At 34.6% G+C, this 15781-nt stretch overlaps 1 protein-coding gene across 1 annotated transcript; it reads right to left on the reverse strand.

Moving 5' to 3' along the window:
• Positions 1–2820: 2820 nt before the first annotated feature.
• Positions 2821–15044, reverse strand: LOC122580148 (SWI/SNF-related matrix-associated actin-dependent regulator of chromatin subfamily A-like protein 1). Its single transcript, XM_043752420.1, has 24 exons — positions 14715–15044; positions 12832–12892; positions 12643–12734; positions 12505–12560; positions 12340–12415; positions 11953–12019; positions 10216–10282; positions 10018–10084; positions 9221–9304; positions 9092–9133; positions 8351–8506; positions 8019–8096; positions 7116–7184; positions 6963–7028; positions 6739–6867; positions 6409–6465; positions 6061–6150; positions 5040–5105; positions 4819–4887; positions 4220–4324; positions 3992–4117; positions 3770–3828; positions 3619–3655; positions 2821–3273 (listed from the first exon to the last, which is right to left on the reverse strand). The coding sequence occupies exons 1-24, from the start codon at positions 14967–14969 to the stop codon at positions 3091–3093; spliced, it is 2157 nt and encodes a 718-aa protein (XP_043608355.1). The 5' UTR covers positions 14970–15044; the 3' UTR covers positions 2821–3090.
• Positions 15045–15781: the final 737 nt, after the last annotated feature.

Consider the following 15781-nt stretch of genomic DNA (forward strand, 5'->3'; position numbering starts at 1 on the left):
ATATATATATATTCATTATAACTTAAAAAAGGGAAGAAATAGAAAGATCCAAAGAGTAGAAGAGAGTGACGTGAGAGACATAAAGAAAAGGAGAGAAAATTGTGAAGATGAAGAGTAGGAGGTTAATTCAATTTCATTTCTAAGCCATTAAGAGAGATGATATTGTAATTCCACTTGCAATCTAAGGTGAAATCTCTAGTTCTTGAGTTTTTCTAATCTAAAAATTACCACTTTGGGGGTTAAGATGGTTAGGGGAGGATTTCATTGAATCCAAGCATGTGTAAATTCTTCTTTTAATGTTATTAAACATATAAAAATCATTTATATGAAGTTTGTATATAAATATGATAGAAAAAAAAATATTATTTCTTGTAAATTATGTTATGAAAAATTGAGAATTTCCATAAAAGAAACTACCCAGGGTTTTATTCAACTAAATGGGTTCTATTGTATGTATTAAGGTTAGATTAAAGGTTAAAATTGAAATAAATTAAGTAGCTTAGATTATGATTAGTGTTCAAATGGAAAGTTTGATTTTATAGAATTTTGACATGAATGGGTTTGATTAAAAAAAGTTTTTCATATATTGATATTAATGGTTTCATGCTAATTGTATAGGTGCTAAAATGGTATGCTTTATTGATATTAAAACGAACTTGATTCTCGCCGGAGATGTCGCCAGAGGTCGTGGCGGTGGTTGTTCGCCGGAAAAGAAGGAAGAAGGAGGAGGTGTGACAGTCGCCGGAGAAGAAGGTTGCCGGAGAAGAAGAAAGAAGGTTGTACTTTTTGTAATTTTTTTACTACAATATATATATATATATATATATATATATTGTAAATTTTAATCTGTATTTAAGTTTAGCTTACATATGCAAATATTATTAATAAAATTTGATTAATAAAGTATAAGAAAAAAATCAAATCCATATCAACATAGTATAAACACATGTTGTACATTATCACTCGTTTAAACAGTCGTACGTTATACATTAATATATGTATATTTGTTGTAGATATGTAAAAATTATTGTAGATTTCTCATTTATAGAAAAATATATATATAATTGATGAGAAAAAAAAAAGTTTGAATGAAGTATAACTCTAGAATTTGATAAAACAATGGTGGGTGACATAATGATGCTGGATTTATAGACGATCGATCAGTTGATAGTGGGTCGGGATGAAATATCTAGAAAACCTAATTTGATTATGTTGTCTGTTCTTCATATTCTTTGGAAAGGTTTTTCTCACAAACAATAAGAGTTTTTCATAACTAAACATAGCCTAACTGTTGATGGCATAACATAAATCCTCAAAAACATCCGTGTAAACGGGTAAATATATAATATTTTTTTTAACTAGTGTATCTGTTGACTAGATTTTAACATTTTTTTCCGAAAGTAATTATCTAGTGAGGTCCCTAAGTAAAAATGTCTAGCTTATATCAGATGGTTTCATCTTCCGTGAGAATGAATTTCTTTTGAAGACATCAAAATACCCAACGACCAAAGGTATCCACATATATAAGAGTACTCCATATAATAATAATAATAATAATAATAATGATAATAATAATAATAATAATAATAATAATAATAATAATAAGTAACCAAAAAAAAAGTATTTCATAGTAGCTTAAAGTTTTGAAAAAAAGTTGATATTATGCTGGAAAAAAAAAATAAAAAAACAAAGTGAGTTAAGTGTTTGGCCTTAGCTTTGTCTTGTAGGTTATGGCTTAGTTTTGATAAGCAGATACAGTAATATATTTCTCTTCAGTGTGTGGTGATGGTTTAGTAATGATTTTATTATAGGGTTCGATGAAAGCGATGGTGGTGGTATTCTCCTAAGTATACCACTGATCATGCAACTTTGATGGATATAAATCACCTACACATTTTAAGGGCCAAATATAATTTGTACAACCTCACAGAAATAATTTTGTACCATTTTCTTTTGACCAAAGTTCACACAATTTGTATAAACTAAAATAACTCCCACTGCCGTCTTCCACGGGTTTTGAGTCACAAGGTATATGGGGAGGTTGATATGTAGACAGCCTTACCCCTACCAAAAGTAGAGAGGCTGCTTCCAGGTTCTACCTTAGGTAGAAAAGGACCTCCAGCCTTGCTGGGCATGAGGATCAAACCCATGACCTCTATTTCCAGAGGCATGAACTCCAACCACTGAACCTAGTTGGTTTATAAACTACATATCTGATATCCCTACTAGCTTAGAAGTATACAATTGTTTTAAATCATTGAGCTATATTGAAACTACCGTAATTTTTTAATAAAGAGTAATTTACACATTTTTGTCGTATGGGTTGGCAAATTTCCTCTTAACCTTGTGAAGCTTTATAAAAACATAATCTCTGAGTAGGCAAAAACTGCAAAAGACCCGTTCATGTAAGGCAAGAAAAAGTGCGTACGTACGTATTTTATTAGAAAAAAATTAGACTACTGTTGTTGACACATTTTACAAATATCATTCCTCAAGCGAAAAATATCTTTTTTATATCTATTTCGATATTTTTAGTTCTGTTCATATGATTTTTAAACTTGTTTCTCTTTTCTCCTTTTTATTTCAATTCAATCATAGCAGGGCTTCCCCATCACAGACTGATAGAGAGAAATCGGAGATTTAAGAAAGAAAAGATTGATTTGATCTGAAATTATCCTTATTATTGATTGATAATTGGTATTTATACAATTTTGACTCTGTTGACTAAAAATAACCGCTCACAACGACCAGTTCAAATAGTTTCATAAGACCCCCTAGACTTACGACTTTTACACAAACGACCCTGATATTTGTTACATATATCACAGACACACCATATAAAGCCCATTTATATCTCTGTGGATCTAAGATCATCCGACTTTAATAGGTCTAGAGCTTTTTAAATATCCAAGGCTTTTCTTTGAGGCACAACTTAAAGAAAACGGGAAAATAACGGAACAATCATTTACACCTGACACTGCATGTTATATATGCCATAAACCTACTAAATATGTTAGCCCCTATTAACATACATATTATCACCTACAATATCTGTAGTATACTTTATAGCAATGTCATCTACACAAGCGATCAGTGCCTTGGATGTTTGGGGTAAGACTGTTCGGAGTTGAATGAATTGCAACGCTTCATATATGAGTCCAATGTTTTCTGCTTACCGGGGCTACATTTTGGCTCCAACGTTTTCTGCTTAGCTGGGCTAAACTTTGACGGGTTATACGAAACTTCCAATAAATTCTCATGCCCATCCAGCATCTATACAATTAATTATATAAACATAAGTATGCTCACAGAAAAGTTTAGGGAATAGTGGAATACTACTAAATTTTTCATAGTAAAGAGTATCATGATATTAAAAGGAGAACCATCATCAAGTTAGCCAAGTGGCAAGGAGTCTTGTTTCTTCACAAAAGGTCTTAAATTCTAATCCGGCCCCAGAATTATCTTGAGGGTGGCCAAGGAAAAGACTGAAGCCAGCCACAGGCAAACCCTGATTAGATCTCTACAATGAGCCAAAAATGGCTCGCCATCCCGGGGTACCATTAACCAAGGGACAAACTTTTGAAAAAAAATATAAAAATATTAGAGGGAGGAGAAAACCTGTCCCAGATTCTCTAACTTGCTTTGCACAACATCCCTGAAAGAACAAAAACATTGTTATTTTAAATAGGCGATACATATCAGTGTCAAAATGCTCTCATATTCATGTAGAGAACAGATATATTATTTACAGATTTAATTTTGGAAATACCAAATGATATCATCAACCGTGTCATTTGCTAGAAGAAAGTGTACATTCACTGATGACACCTGAAAAAAATAACAAATCAATAATGAAGAGACGGTGCCACCAAAAACTCTATCCCTATCGAACAATCGATGCTGCTACTATACCACCATAGACCCACATGCTAAACAAACATCACATCTTGCAAGACTAAAAGCTATTTTTCTTAAAAGGACTCCTTTTTACCTGGCCAATCCTATGAGCACGGTCTTCAGCTTGAATAATATCTCCTGGAGTCCATGAAAGCTCTGCAAATATCACTGTGCTTGCAGCAGTTAATGTTAACCCAACGCCACCAGCTTTGATAGAAAGCTATACAAGCAAACAAATAATATAAATTTTCCCACAATTTGGGTTATGACCAGCTTTCTATAATAAAGTTAAGGACAGAAAATATGAGCAAAGTTGCAATACCACTGCTGCTTTTATAGTGTCTTTTTCCTGAAAATCTGTAACCAAGGATTGTCTTGATCCTGCTGGAGTACCACCATCTATCCGAATACAACCAACCTTCTTTTTCTGGAAAGTAGCCCAAAGTTTATAGATAGAAGTGACAAGGGTCACAAAGTTTATAGATAGAAGTGACAAGGGTCAGATAGTTGGATAACATGTCAAGACAAGTCAAGGCTGGAACAGGTCTATTTAGTACGGGTTAAATAGGCCAGGTTCGGTTGATCTGCAAATGCTTTGTGTCCATTCCCAATTTTTAAAAATAATTAATGCAACAGTCATGATTACAAAAGCAATATTGCACCAATAATTTCTTCGAAACAATTTAAAAGGTAGTATGCATTAGAATTATTGGTGACGTTTGAGTAGACACCAATAATTTCCATTTGACTCGTCTGAGATAGAACACAACCTAAATCGACCTCAAAAGTAAATGGGCCTACACTCCGATCACTGGAATTTAGAACTCAACTTTTGAGACTCCACTTAAAACCAATAATCTAATAACTAGTTCCATAGACCATAGGGTATGTGTGAGGTTGTTCAAAACAAAATAGTCTTACCAGAAGAAACTGATGCATTTCATCGATCATTGGCTGGTGATGAGCAAATACAATGAACTTGCACCCTGCCTGCACAGTAAGTGCTACAGTGAACAGAAAACAAATTGGAAAGATCATGACGCATTATATATAACTTAAACAGACAGTAGACAATAATAAGACGACTTGAGAAAATTATATCCAAAGGTTCACACTGCATGCTTATAGATTCGATTACTTACCTCAATGACAGTTCCGAGGTAATCCAGAACAGCAGGGATTTTAGCTTGTGCAGACTCTCTATAGAGCTGGCCCCATACACCAATAAAAATAAGCAATAAAAAACTAAACAGGTAGAAATAATGAAATGTATAAGAACGAAGAACACGTCTTCATGTATTAAAAATGTTATACAGTAATTTGTTCACTTGGAGGCAGTTTGGAAACAGATTATGTAGTTTTTGTTCTCGAAATCTGAGCTTTGGTGAATTCTGTGGATGTTAATGGCCCTAGACCAATAAAGCTCATATTTATACTTTTTAAATCTCTAAATGGTGATACGATTGGCTTTATTTCCTTTATTCGAAAAATCGACACGTTAGTGAGACTGACAATCTGGTTACTCATACTTGAGTCAAAATGAGTTTGCTACAGATGTAATCTTGTGATTTGATTTGTGGCCACAAGCCCACAAGTATCTTACTTCAATTTTTGTTCAGACATTCAATCCATCAAGTAAAATTCATGATAATAGATTCAAACAGGAAGTGATAGCAGTCGATGCTCTCAATGTACTCCTGCAGTTATTAATAACATGAGTGGTTGCGTTCAGGGCTTTTCATCACCTTCACATCATTTTTTTTGTATCTATAGCTACTCAATGTACTTTAGATTCACATTAAAACAAATGAAAATGCTGTTTCGTACCATACATTTAGCCATTTAGGTATTTAGCAATAGCAAATAATCTTATGCACATAGCAAATACGAATATAATAGTCATTGTTGACCTTAGGCCTGAAATGAACTACAGTTTTTGAGTTTTGACATATGCATGCAACCTCATTTACATATGTGCACCATATGTTCTCTAAGATTTGGGAATCCCCAAAATTAGCATATCCTATCATTATAATACTACTGTTTGAAACCTAGACCGGTTTTAACCTTGGATGTCTAAAGCACCAAACAGCTTCAAACTTCTATTACATATTTAGATTGAGAAAGAAAGAATATATATTAGCTTAAAGATTGCAAGTGTACCTCATTTATTATACGCTTCTCTTCAAACTTAAGCGACTGACCTTCCTCTTCGGATTTACAGGCCTTGATTTTGCTTTTAATCACCTCCAACTGTATATGAAAAAGATTATAGATCAAATATAATAACTCCAAATTGAGAAAGAAATGATTTCCAATTTTGAAATAAATGAACATCCCCGAAGTTGACTCATTTTATGAAGAAGCGCAGGATCCAGATGCCGAAAGGGCACTGGCAGCCTATAAAAATGTCACTGGAAAATTGGTAAATCGCCCAGCAGCATGTCTAAAACCAACCCACCAATTTCTCTACATATCTCAACAAAAGAAGACACCCAAAATTTATAATACCTCACAGAATAAAGTATTAACTCGTTTCATGTCCTTGTCTGCCAAGTCCAAGAAAACCTGGAAAAATAAATAAGAGTAGAAAAACATTACCACTGCTCCACTAGATTATAATAAAAAAATACTACATTGATCAACAGTCTGGTTTAGAAAGTAACTGCAGCTTCTTAGCCCAAAGTCCCAAACCCATTTACGATACATTTGGTTCTAAAAAACAAGAGGAAAAGCATATAAAGACTAGTTAAAGTAAATCGATACCTCATTTATGACCAGTATGATTACTTTAACAGAACAAATATGACCAGTATGAACATAGGTAAAGTAAATTGATACCTGTTGCCTCCGCTTCACAGGCAACTCAGTCAGAACTTCCTTTTTTAATCTACGAATCATCACAGTTGCTTTCATCAAATTGTGCAATTCCTCATGATTACTTGCACCTTGATACATTCCAAATATACCCTGTAAATATTACATGTATCAGAGTAAAGATCAATTAACTTTCTCAAAGAATTGTGATCCAAAATAGAAATTGCTAGCAAAAAAGTCCATCTTACACCCTGGCAATACCGGCTTCCATATTCCTTAACACTCTTATATACATTAGGATACAATGCTTCAAGCTGTTAGAACATACAAAGGTTTAATCAAGAGAATAATAACAGCTCGCTAAAAGACGGTCGAAATATGAGCTATAAAAAAATTAAGACCTGTTTAAAAAGCTCGATCGGTCGAGATAAAGCTGGAGTTCCACTAAGCAACAATGTGTATTGAGCTTTCTACATTTCATGAAAAAAAAAACACATCAGCAAGAGTGTGATGCCTGAGAGTTAAAAGAAGTGCACGTGTCTATGTGTGACACATTAACTAAAGTGTAACTTGTGCAAGTCATTGCAACACTCACGTCATAACTTGATACCAATTGTTCGTGCTTAGATATCTGGTGTTGGAGAATACCATTCAGTTAGTTATTTGTTAGTTTATTTGTTGTCTTTCATTATTATTATAAATCAGTTTCCTTTTAATAAACTTCCTTATAATACGATGAATTGTTAATCAAACTTCTTGATATATAAGTTAGAGTCTAACTATTTATAGAATGTTAGGGGTTAGGGTTAAGCATCGTTGAAATGAATATAATCTTGAATGATTGGTATATCCATAGTTCCTTACTCCTCGAGTCAAAGGAACTAACTTCGTGTGTCTTTTCTGTTTTCTGTAGTATTAATATAAATTCTGCTTCAAATTGTATCAGCTTTCAAATGTATCTAGTATCTACTACTATTATAAGAACTAGGTTATCCTATCATTATAGGAAGTAAAGCTTACCAATAAATGATGAATCATCCTTCAAAAAAAAAAAAAAAAATTCTGGAAATATTCACAAAACACAAATTTGAATGACCGAGTGCCCCTAACACCCTATTTGATAAAAACAGTATAGTAACATCTTTATATGGGAAAAGTGAATATAAGGCTGTCCGGCACCTAAGCTTAGGTGTGGAACCCCTCACATACTAATTTTTTAATATAAGATAGTAGCCTAGTCCATTGTTTTTCAATTTTCATGCCACTGTGTACATGTGTTGGCTATAAAGAAAGGTGAGAGAGACCTGTAATATGGGAAGAGACGAAATAGTTCGCTTTGCTAGGCCATTCTTTAGAAAGTGTGACTCATCAGCAATCACAAACTGAAAAAGAAACAGACTCATGATATGTTCACAGTCAATAAAGATGGAAATGACTGCATCCATGAACCCAGTAACCACTACTGCCATGTCGGTACACAACCCCTTATGTATGCAAAAGTAGATATTATGGTCAATGACCACTCATTGAAATCATGATTAAGAATTATATTGCCATTGGAAGTGTTGGAATTCCAAAGAAAGAGGTAAGATACACTGATTACAAGTAGAAGACACAACTTATCAGCTCAGCTTACCTTAAAATCTGAACTCATTAGCGTTCCTTGAAGCTTCTGCACGGCATCATATGATACAATGTTGAATACCCCATCTAGACGTAAATTTCCCTTGGCGTTTGATCGAACTATTGTGAATCCACACTTGTTTGACCCACCATAACCAGACAAAACCACCTGCAAAGAAAATTTCATTCTTATATATACAAGCATCTGAGTTCTTTATGTTTCATATGCCAGTTCACGGATGCATCCAATGTGCTATATTATTGGTTTTCTCCTAGGTGTTTACACATTCCTTCCCGCCAAATATGTTCTTGCTTCAAAGCATAGTTTCAAGATACAGGAGAGGCCCTATATGGTGCTAGCTATTGCACAAAAAACAATCGCGGGCCAAACCCCTTTCTACATATGCCTCATTAGCCATTTCGGGTTAACATGTCTATCTGCCTATATTACTATCCCATCGTGGCTTTCATAGTCTTATTATCTGCATATTGTCTGGCTCTCTAAAAGTTCTACCAAAACTAAAACCATATATTGGCTGACTGCTACTGATTTACAATTTATAAAATACTCTTCCTTCCCAAGAAAATATCAAATAGGTCCCAAAACAGATGGAGCACAATTTATGATATAATACAAACGTAAAATGATAACAATGGGACATTAGTAGAAGACATTGGAAAAACGATCATATTGGCGTGGATGCATAATCATGAAAGTAGCAATAAAAGGTGGTAAAAGAAGAAATTATCATACAAGTATATCTGACGAAGGTATGTCTAGCCACTGCTTAATCATCTGTGTAAAAGTGTGAAGTATAACTTGTAAGTGCATGATGAGCAAACACTCACATTCCCAAAATCAAGACTTAATAAGAAAACTGACAGAAGCCCATTGAAGCCGCAATGAAGATGGGGTAAGAACAAGAACAGGCCACGCATCACGGACACAAGCGGCTACAGCGATAGCCTGCAAAAAATGGAGAACAATGATAGCTGGATGCAGAAAGTAGAATAGTAGATATAAAATGTATTCTCATTCTTTCAGTTGTTTGTTATATACAGTTCCATGATTGTTCATTTGTTCTAACGTTTTTAACTGTAATAACAACCTCAGTTCACCAGACCCTACAAGGTAGTTGGACCAACTGAGCTATCAACAAAGATTAGATTATCTGTTTGTTCTCTAAATATAATTCTATATACAAACACGATGCAAGTTGAAAATTATTTATTTTTTTACATGTGATCCAGTATTATATTAACTACAATAATCGCTACTCGGAGTCGGATCAGCCAGGAATCTTGGAAAGAGACGAGGACTAATAGGAGGTAGTCGAATCAGGATTTTTTGTATTTATTGAAATCACAAGTATCTTCAAAATGTATTCCATTAACCTAAAAATGGTAGACAAGTTTGGATCACTTTGATCATGTTTCGGTGAAGTATGTATGCAGGAGTAACTTGACTCTCGAATTTTAGAGATAGATTTAATTGCTTTTCGTCCAGAACTTGTTTTTGTCGGTATAATTTCCATTGGCCTTTCACACAAGTTAGGTAGACGTAGTCGTGCTATAAGTTAAAAGGGTACCCCCTCCCCCTTTTTTTCCCCTAAAAGTTGTAAAAGTTATATTCGCATATAATTCTAAGTAAAAGAAAAAATAGCTACTCTATATTAGTACCTGAAGAGTCTTTCCAAGACCCATTTCATCAGCCAAGAGAACACGCCCACCATGCTGCAATACAAACCTGCAACAAAAAATATGATATCCTTGAGAGTGGCAATAACAACAAACTTGTACTGAAACTCAAAATGATGAAATATTTATCGGCATGAATCTGATTATACATGGCACATATTTGTCCTTCATATCACATACCTAACACCGTCTCGCTGGAATGGCAACAGCTTTGATTCAAGGCCAACAGGCATCTCCTCATAACGGTCTGAAGAATAAGAAAACAAAATGCAGCACAATTAACACATACTGAGGAGTGTCCAGAAGGTAGAATCTAGCCTTTTATGTGTTCCCCCTTACTTGGCATACATGTCACGCAGACACAGTCTTGCCTTGAGATAAATAAGAATGTCACATTTACATATGAGAATACGTAGAGCACCTATCAATATGAGACTTTTTTTCTTGATATGACACAATCTCAACATTCCCTCTCATGTGAGCAGCTCTTAAGACCTACTTATAGAATACTACTATATGAAGCAGAACCCTAACCCCCCACTATAAGATTAAGTAAGACCAACAAGAAAACCCACATCACCTCTTTTTCCAACCAACAGAAGAGTAATGCAACCCCCCTTCCCCGCCCTAACCTCTCACCACCAGCCGAAATCCCGGCCGCCGCCAACTCAGCTGCCAGATCTTTTGAATTTGATACTTTAATTTAAAATTCTAAAAAAATAATAATTTGTGACTACACTTATTAGCCGCTGCCACATGGTGCGAGTACCATTCTAATACATTAATACATAAGAAGAGGCTATTCGCCCAATGGTACCGGCCTGGATAGCATACACTGATGGACACGGGCTGATGGCATTCAAAAGTTCTTAAAAATATGATAGTTCACGCACTTCAAGTAGAGAAATGCGAAATAGCTGTGACTCAAAACAATAAATCGATGATCCAAATAGCTTAACTTCTACGTCAACAAGTTAATATATTTAACCCCCGTACTAAACTATAGTTGAAACGACACTTAGTTCTGGCACTCAATAATTGAATATACCACCTGGAGTCCCTTGATTGCTCTCATATCAGATACACAGCGAGATAAAGAAGTGAATAAGCCTCTCCTATAACATAACTGGTCTTCTACACCTTCCTATCAAAGGGTGACTCCTTTTGAGACCAACAAAAAAGAAAATTACCTAAGTGAACTTTAACCCAACATGAAACCCCATCCAGGTACATACCTTCCTTTCTAATGATGGCACTAATATTGTGCAGCCACGCATCTACCTCAACACATTCATCTTATCTGCTTTCTTATGGTAGCCAACAAATCTCCTCCATAAATAATAGCAGGTCTACTCATCATCATAACTTATCTTCCATCTTCGATCTAGTTTCATAGCAAGTAAATGCCAACATTCTCACCATTTAATGAACCCCGCCACTAGCATCCTTTTGAATCTAAACATCCTCTCAAAGCATCAAACAAGTAATGGAAACACTTGGTGTGACTAATGTGCAATGAGCAGGTATATACTACCAATGATAACATCCATGTTTTCTTTTTTGGGAAATAGATGGTAGCATCCATATTACAAAATATTTCAAGTTAGTAGGAATGGTTGATGGCAACACTTGGTGCAATTAATGTGTAATGCACGAATACTATCAAGAACTCAGTAACAACCTTTCTCAAGGAAAAGAAAGAACACAAAAGAAACAAATCAGGCAACTACTAAACTACAAGTATTTCAGTCAAAACTCAAGAGACCCAATAAACGCCTTTCTTTGTACATTGTCAATACAGACGTTAACAGATAGTTTTTATCTTCCAATCCCTGACCTTTTCCTCAACAAACCATATTTGACTAGGAATCATATGATATAATAAAGGAGCACAGCAATATATTTATAGTTTTTTACCTCGAAGATCTGGAACAGCAGAAGCAGCAGCAATAGCACGTTTCAGCAACGCATCTAAAGTTTCAATCTGCAAAATCGCAATAAAACATACAAGAGTTGTGTGTAACGATCTGACACATTAGAATATAAATGTCCCTAGAGCAAGAATTTCCAACAACATTTCCTTTTGACTTGGGGCAACTCATTGAATTGAAAGAGGATGGTAGCAACCGGACCAAGGAAAGTAAGAGAATAACTCAATCAAAGTATCGTCTTTTTTGTAAGGACATAGACACACATTCCTTCATATACAAGTATAACACACAGATCCAGCTATTCCAGGTTATATCATATCATTCGGAAATACCATCTACAAAAAATCAGACAAAAAAAGGCTAGCTTTATCACCTCAATGTTAAAACCAGTTAATTCACCAACAATTTTCTCTGCTGAACATAAAGACGACAAAGGGAATAGCCACAATCTGCATCAGCAATACAACCACTGAGCATTTAGAGAAACAAAATCTATAAAATGGTATACAAAGCAGGCACTTGAAAGAAGCAAAGAAACCTTTCTTTCGCATTCCAAGTTGCTTTTGGAACCTTACGTAATGCTCCCACAAGTACCTGGGGAAAGATTGAGATAACTTTAACAAACAGAAAGAACAAGCATAAAGACTTATATCAAAATATAATGCAGAAAAAGTACCTCATTATACACAAATTTTGCAGCAATGTTTCCGCTAGCATGTAAAAAAAATTTGATGGACAATTTTGGTCGAGACTTGGAACAATCATCCCCTAGAAAAACGAAAACCATTAGAGTTAGATTTCATGTTGTGTCTGTGTCCAACGCATGAACAGTCAATTAAGAAGTAATATTGTACACACAGCTCACCAGATAAACTGCGAGTTGTGTCTACTGGCGGATTCCCTGACGCAGTTGGCAATGAATTAAACTATAATCCAAATGGAAGCAGTTAGAAATACATGTAAATGACCAGCTAAGCTAGCCATATAAGAGGCATCAACTAATATATATCAGGTCCAACTAGATAAACAGTGCCCAAATAATGTGGGCCTGATACTTAAAAAAACTACTACCAACATAGTCCGATACTCATCCGGGTTGTAAATAATTCGTACAAAAGTTTACGTATCTTGATATTAAATTACTTTATAAAGCACATGACAAGCCAATTAATTAGTTGTTAAAAAATTTTCTTGCTTATTGCTATGCAAAGGGGACTATGTTTCTTATGTTTTTAGTCTTTTACTATTGTTGTTATCAGTTCTTGTTTGCCATCCAGCATTTACAGTCTTCCAGTTAGTTCATGTTTTTGTACACACTTAGCCAAACTGGCCATCAAATGCAAATATGATCTATCTCCATGAAAAAGAAGCCACTCAAGCTTCCGTTTTAAATGAAGTAGAGATGCACATAAGAAGATTCTTCTGAAGGTCATTGAATAATAATAGGGTTATGACAGTCAAAAGGTGCCCTTGTTGCCCAAACTTGAAACTTCATCAATTTATTGAGAAAGAGTGGTTAAGCAGCCAACAAGTTGTACAAAGAATAAGATTGAAGACAACATGAACTCTTGAAAGCATCATGAGCCTCAAAGATAACAAAAATGAATTTGGCATATGAAGAGGCGATTATTGATATGGCCTTATGCTAAAGATTTAATGTTGAAGCATATTAACTAAAAGAGGACTTAAATAAGTACATGATGTGTGAAATTGATCGGCCTATAATGGGCAAATTCGTATTTTGCATAGCATGAAAGTAATTCAAATAGAAGACAAAATTTCATAGAGTATTTCAGAAAATAGTATGATACTAAATTTATGAGCAGGATGCATATGTAAGATAGCATCTGCAAATCCTATTGAGGTATGAAATAATCGGTCCAACAAATGTGATGAAGCCCATTTTGTTTGCACTAACTCAAAGCAATGATGAGACTTCGAGAAGCCACATAACAGCAGAACATGTGATGTTACATGCAAAGTTGGTTTGATGGGCAAAATGCCAAAATTTATTTGTTGATGTCAGTATCTCACTCAAGTCACCAAGAGTCTAGAATCTAGATATCATGTTATGAATAATAGATACACAAGATCAAGGCCTACATTTTTTTCATCACACAAGTGTGTTCCCGTAAGCTACCGTATTAATGATTAGGGCAAATTTTCAATAACAAGAGATGGAAGAGCTTATGAATATTTTCTCAACTTATTAAATACTAAGTAATTATGAAAGATATACTAGTTCATTGTTGCATTTTTAACCTACAAAAATAGAATACGCAGTAGTGAAACTCAAACAAGAATTCCACTTTGAAGGTCACACAATGATTTCATTCAAAAGATTTCCTAAAAATAAACTTTAAATCGAAAAAATAACACATGAAAGACACATCATGATGGATATTGGATAACCTAGCTGAATCTGAAAATAGGGGCATCTGGAAAACATTCCGAGTAGTGAACTTGTCGTTACCACATTTAGAACGTTTAGAAATAATCACATCCACAAATGATTAAGCTTTATAACGTGTTCAACGACCACTCAAATACGTAAATCGTTTATCAAATCGAACCACATTGTCATAAAATAACACGTAGTTTCGACAAATATCGTCGGCTCAGTCAGCAGTGTTCTCCAAGGCCTTTATTTAGTATGATAGTCTATCAATCTATCTCTCTATATATATACATATACATATACATATATAATAATAATAGATACATAAATTGTGAGTGAATAATAAATACCTTGCGATCACAACCGAAAACCGGGGCGGCGGATGACGATACCGAAGAAGAAGGAGTGAATTGTGATTTTGATTGAGTGGAATTATTATTAAAATTATTATTATTATAAAAGTTTGAAGGAGGGAGAGTGCTACCGGTGCCGGAGCTGGTAGTGGTACCGGCAGCGGCGGTTTTCCGTTGAGCGATGAGATTAAGAGCGTCTCTTTCAAGGGCGTCCAGTTCTTCAGCGCTCAAGTCCCAGTCCTCAGTTTCCATTTACTTTTTTTTTTTCTTTTAATTTTGCTTGCTTACTCTCTTTTTTTTCTTTGTTTCAAGGGTTTTGAAAACCAGGTATCGCTCTCCAGAGTATTTGTTTAATGGTGATATGAGTGGGGCTATAAACGAACCGAACCGAACGAACATGAACGAACGAGACCCTGTTCATTTTCGTTAACTTAACAAATGGTTCACGAACAGATAAACGAACATAATGACTTGTTCATGTTCGTTCGTATGTGTTCATGAACGAATGTTCACGAACACAAAGGAGCAAAATATTTATAAAATAAGTATTTTTATTTAAAATTTTTTTAAAATACAGATAACTATCTATTAATAACATATATATTATATATTTATATTATATAAAAAATATTTATTTTTAAACTATTTTATAAAGTATAAATGATTAGGCAGTAGTATATGTGATTGAACGTAAACGAACAAATGTTCACGAACATAATCGAACTATTGTTCACGAACGACTATTCATGAACATAAACGAACGAAAGTTCATGAACTGATTATCGAACGTTCATGAACATAAATCAACAAACGAGATCTTTGTTCATGTTCGTTCATTTAACTAAACGAACGAACACGAACGAACTTCCCGTCGAACGACATGAAGTGTTCAGTTCGTTTACAGCCCTAGATATGAGTCATTTACCTCCGATCCATTGAGTTTAAAAACGTGACATTCAGCGATGTAAATGAGTCAAGCCTACTTGATAACTATTCGAATTCCATTCGTAAAAAGCTCGTTTTGAGTCGAGCATAAACGAGCTCGAGTCGAGTTCGAGCTTAGC

This window comes from Erigeron canadensis, chromosome 8 (assembly GCF_010389155.1).
Source record: "Erigeron canadensis isolate Cc75 chromosome 8, C_canadensis_v1, whole genome shotgun sequence".
Lineage (NCBI taxonomy): Eukaryota > Viridiplantae > Streptophyta > Magnoliopsida > Asterales > Asteraceae > Erigeron > Erigeron canadensis.